The 5,246-nt window shown below is 43.8% G+C and overlaps 1 protein-coding gene across 2 annotated transcripts in view; it reads left to right on the top strand.

The window, feature by feature from the left end:
- Positions 1 to 5,246, top strand: part of Gp6 (glycoprotein VI platelet) — a 20,695-nt gene that overhangs the window by 2,060 nt on the left and 13,389 nt on the right. For both annotated transcript variants that reach the window (XM_021219635.1, XM_021219636.1), the window contains exons 2-3: positions 3,888 to 3,923; positions 4,053 to 4,310. In XM_021219635.1, coding sequence (XP_021075294.1) covers positions 3,888 to 3,923; positions 4,053 to 4,310 — 294 coding nt within the window. The remainder of the gene's footprint in view (positions 1 to 3,887; positions 3,924 to 4,052; positions 4,311 to 5,246) is intronic.

Here is a 5,246-nt window from a genome sequence, read left to right as displayed (position 1 = left end):
GCCTGCCTCTACCTCCCAAGTGCTGGGATTAAAGGTGTGCGCCTCCATGCCTGGCTGAGGATCACTTTTTCAATATCCATAAGATACAGGCAGTTGATTTTAATAGCAGTGCTTGAGAAGTGAGTTACTTTAAATAAAGAGAAAAAAAGTTACTTTAAAACCTGTTTCTCTGTGTTCGCTTGCTTATTTATTTATTTATTTATTTATTTATTTATTCATTCATTTATTTATTTTAGAGTTTGGTAGCCAGGTAAACCTTTTGTCTTTCTCAGCTGGAGGTCTAGAAGCTCTAGGCAAGTGAGGCCTGAGACCTGACTTACATTTTGAAGAGAACTGAGAAGGTCTCTGAATGAAGCCTTGGGGGGAAGAGCCGGGTACAGTTAATTAATATTGTCAGAGATCTGAGAAGGGTAAGTTAGACATAAATATAATCCATGGTCTAGATAGACGTATAAATGGTCTATGTGTTAATTAAAATGACAGAGACACCCCTATTACCCAAGATGGTGGTGTCCATAGATGCATTAGCAGCAGTGAGTGGATTCACTGGGGGCAGTCTTTGGAGGCCGTTAGGACAGCATTTAATCTTTAGCTGTCATACAAAGCAGGATAGAGCTTTTGAGAATTTTCCTGTAGAGGAACTTGGGAAAACAGACTTTACTTTGATCAGGCAAAGTATGGAAATCAACCCCAAAATGTCCATACTTTGATCAGAGTCTTGACAGCAGACAAGACATGGGAAAGTTTTGCTAGTGGTTAATGTTACCAGCATCCAGGTGGAGTCACCTTGCCTATTATTATTATTATTAATTATTATTACTACTATTTCTTCCTCTTCTCCTCCTCCTATGCCTCCTCCTCCTCTTCCTCCTCCTCTTCTCCCTTCTCCTCCTCTTCCTCCTCCTCCTCCTTCCCCTTCCTCCTCCTTCTCCTCCTTCTCCTCCTTCCCCTTCCTCCTCCTTCCCTTTTGTGGTTTTTAGGGGCAGTATTTCTCTGTCCTAGAACTAGCTCTGTAGACCAGACTGTCCTGGAACTCACAGAGATCCACCTGCCTCTGCCTCCTGAGTGCTGGGACTAAAGACACGTGCCATCACTGCCCAGCCATATATCCTCTTTGGACACCTTAAGGATTCTAAGGTGTGTGTGTATGGGGTTCTGTCTATTATGGGAAGCTTAAACATTTTAAATTCCATATTCAGCAGCTCTTTGAAGAGTTTGAGGATAATTTGTCTATTAATGATACCCAATTTTAGGCTCTAGGCTTAACTTTGAAAACATTTACAGGAGGCTAAATAAAACTTGTCACTAAATGAACAGGTTTTAAGTTAGTAGCTTACATAATTTAGAATTTTGTCCCTGTTGAGTTTGAGCCTTAAAAATTTGAGTTGAAGATTTAATTGAATTACCTTTACCTTTAAAATAGTATTATCACCATTTTTGTATAACTCAGTTTATCTAAATAGCTACAGTTTAACAAAGTGAACAAGAGAAAGGAGCTAGACAAATATTATTGTGAGCCTGAGTAGACCTTAAGAATTTGTAAATCTTGGTTACCAAATGTATCTTTAAAAAATTTTTTTTTTGATTGGATATTTTCTTTATTTATATTTCAAATGTTTCCCCCTTTCCAGGTTTCCCCTTCAGAAAACCCCTATCTCACTCCTCCCCTGTCTCTATGAGGGTGCTCCCCTCCCCACACACTCCCATCCTCCCATCCTAGCATTCCCCTACAGTGGGGCATCAAACATCCTCAGGCCCAAGGGCCTCTCCTCCCACTGATGTCCATCAAGGCCATTCTCTGCCACATATATGGCTAGTGCCATGGGTCGCTCCATGTATATTCTTTGGTTGGTGGTCCAGTCCTCAGGAAGTCGGGGGGGGTGGTCTGGCCTTTTAACACTGTTGCTACCTCCATGGGGCTGCAAACCCTCTCAGCTCCTTCAGTCCCTTCTCCATCTTCTCCATCGGGGACCCCTGAGCTCAGTCCAGTGTTTGGCTACGAGCTTCCTCCTCTGTATTTGTCAGACTCTGGGAGAGCCTCTCAGGAGAGAGCCATATCAGGCTTCCATCAGCAAGCACTTCCTGGCATCCACAATAGTGTCCTGGTTTGGTGGCTTTATATGGGACGGATTATCAGGTGGGGCAGTCTCTGGATGGCCTTTCCTTCAGTCTTTGCTCCACACTTTATCTCCATATTTCCTCCAATGAGTATTTTGCTCACCCTCATAAAAAGCACTGAAACATCCATACTGTGGTCTTCCTTCTTTTTAGGCTTCATATGGTCTGTGAATCGAATCTTGGATGTTCTGAACTTTTGGGTTAATATTCACTTATCAACGTGTACATATCAGGTTTGTTCCTTTGTGACTGAGTTACCTCACTCAGGATGATATTTTCAAGTTCTACCCATTTACCTGCGAATTTCATGAAGTCATTGTTTTTAGTAGCTGAGTAGTATTCCACTGTGTAAATGTACCACATTTTCTGTATCCATTTCTCTGTCGAGGGACATCTGGGATGCTTCCAGCTTCTGGCTATCATAAATATGGCTGCATGAACATAGTGGAGCATGTGTCCTTATTTCATGTTGGAGCATTTTCTGGCTCTATTCCCAGGAGTGTTATAGAAGAAGAAGAAAAAGAAAGAAAAAAGAGAGAGAGAGAGAAAAAAGAAATCTTTGAGAATTTTATGGGCTGTGTTTAGATTACATATACCTTTGCCCCACATCCTTTCCTTTCCTCTATTCACTCAACTTTGTGTTCTTTAAAAAATGTTTTTAAAGCTATCAAGTACAGTTTGTGCGGCCCATATACTCTTCGGTATATGACCTTCCACTAGATTATGGTCAACTTTGTGGGGGCACACCCTTAAAGAAAACGAACTTTTGCTTCATCCAACAGTGGATGGAAACAGATGGGGAGACCCACAGCTAAACATCAGGCAGCGCTCAGCGAGTTGTGGGAGAGCGGGCGGATAGAATTTAGTGAGCTGGAGGGGCCAAGGACATAAGAAGGCCTACAGAATTAACTAACCTGGGGCCCACAGAGACTGACCCACCAATCAAAATGTTTGCAGGGTATGAACCTACACCCCCCTTACACATTTGAAGCAGTTGTGTATCTTGGTCTTCATGCAGGTCCTCTAAAAATTGGAGCAGGGGCTGTCTCCATTTTGGTTGCCTCCCACTGTATCCCCTTCCCCTAGCTGAACTGACTGGTTGGGCCTCAGTAGGAGATGTACTTAGTCAGGATGCAACTTGATGTGCTAGGGTGAGAAGGGGATGGAATAATGAATGGAACAGATCTGTAAGGGTGGGGCTGAGAGGAGAGGAGGGAGGGGGTGCATTTGGGATGTAAAGTGACTAAATAAATAAATTAATGAAAATAAAAAAAGAGGAGTCTCTCTTCCAGTAGCTTGCAAATGTCAAGAGAACTAACTCGGTGGTACAGCTTCATGCTCACTATTCCTCCCCTGGATGCTGGTATAGCTTCATGTTCACTACTCCTCTCCTGGATGGGATTTGGTTTTTGGGGCGTGGCCTTTTCCAGTTGAATCTTGTACAACAGTGTCTTTGAAATAGTAAGATAATGGTGGTCTGGGAACCTAGGTCAGTAGAGTGACTTGATTAGCATTGATGAAGCCCTGCATCCATTCCATTCTCAGCACCACATAACATCAGGTGTGCTGGTGTATGGCTGTCGTCCCAGCGCTCGTGGGATGGAGGCAGTGAGGTCAGATGCTCAAGTTTATTTCTTGTCACAGAGTGGGTTTGAGGCCAGCCCGGGTTGCATAAATTAATTAAAATGAAGGATAATTATGATTCAAGCTAATGCATGTGTAAAGCTGCCCATTTAAGGGAGCCCCTCGCCTCTGGTTCTTTTCCTCAGGGCTGTGTGTACTGCAAGTGATCCAAACACAGAGGGGTGAGTATGTCTCCCTAGCACCCTAAGCCTCCTCAGCATTGAGCTAGTGAGAGGTTGGAGGGCAGGCCAGGGCTCAAAAAGGACCTCTTTACATTGAAGCTAACCTAGAGTCTGTGATTCCCTTCCAAGACCCCCTCCCCAAGCCTTCCCTCCAGGCTCAGCCCAGTTCCCTGGTGCCCCTGGGTCAGTCAGTTATTCTGAGGTGCCAGGGACCTCCAGATGTGGATTTATATCGCCTGGAGAAACTGAAACCAGAGAGGTATGAAGATCAAGACTTTCTCTTCATCCCAACCATGGAAAGAAGCAACGCTGGACGGTACCGCTGCTCTTATCAGAATGAGAGTGACTGGTCTCCCCCAAGTGACCAGCTTGAGCTAATTGCTACAGGTAACTGGACGGGGGAGGGATGCAGTACTGTTGATCTTGTGGTTTTGGGGGCTGCCTGGGCTTCAGTTCTGCACTTGGGGAATATGAAGGTGGGTGCACGGTGAATGATAGACAATAACTCCTAATCCCCGGGTGCTGGAGTTAGAATGAGACAAATGAATCATTGGTCTTGATTACTGAATTTAGGGGTTGGTGTCTTCAAAATAGCCATTATTCAAGACAAATAGGGCTGGCGAGATGGCTCAGCGAGTAAGAGCACTGACTGCTCTCCCAGAGGTCCTGAGTTCAAATCCCAGCAACCACATGGTGGCTCACAACCAGCCATAATGAGATCTGATGCCCTCTTCTGGTGCATCTGAAGACAGCAACAGTGTACTTATGTATAATAATAAATAATTCTTTAAAAAAAGACAAATAACATTTTAATACAGTACAAAAAAACTTAAAAATTTATTCTTGGAGAATTTCATACCCATAAGCAATGAAATATAATCCTACCTTTGCCTACTTTCTACCTCCAACTCCCCTGCCATCCCTTTTAACCCACCCCCTTCTCAACTTCATGACCTTAAAAAAAAGTCTCGCTATGACCAGTTAGCACTGCCAATCTGTGCCCCTGTGTGTGGGGGCACCACAGAAAAAGACTTCCCTTTCTTCAGCAGCTGTCAGCTGTCAGCAGTTCCTCAGGGAGGCCCTCCTCTCTCCAATATTAAACTGGCTTGATCTTGTATAGGTAGCCACAGCTTCTGTGAGATCACGTTTGCAATGCCTGGGTCGTGCACTGAGGATGTCATTTTGTATATTCTCCATGCTTTTAAGTTTTTCCTGCTTCCTCCTCAATGTTTCTTGAACCTTAGAAGGCATTTGCTCAAATGTCCTATTTAGTCATGAGCTTGACCTTTGTTTCTTCTTCTTCTTCTTCTTCTTCTTCTTCTT

This window comes from Mus pahari, chromosome 19 (assembly GCF_900095145.1).
Source record: "Mus pahari chromosome 19, PAHARI_EIJ_v1.1, whole genome shotgun sequence".
Taxonomy (NCBI): Eukaryota; Metazoa; Chordata; class Mammalia; order Rodentia; family Muridae; genus Mus; species Mus pahari.
The sequence above is the reverse complement of the archived record's forward strand: the minus strand, read 5'-3'. Positions and strand labels throughout refer to the sequence as shown.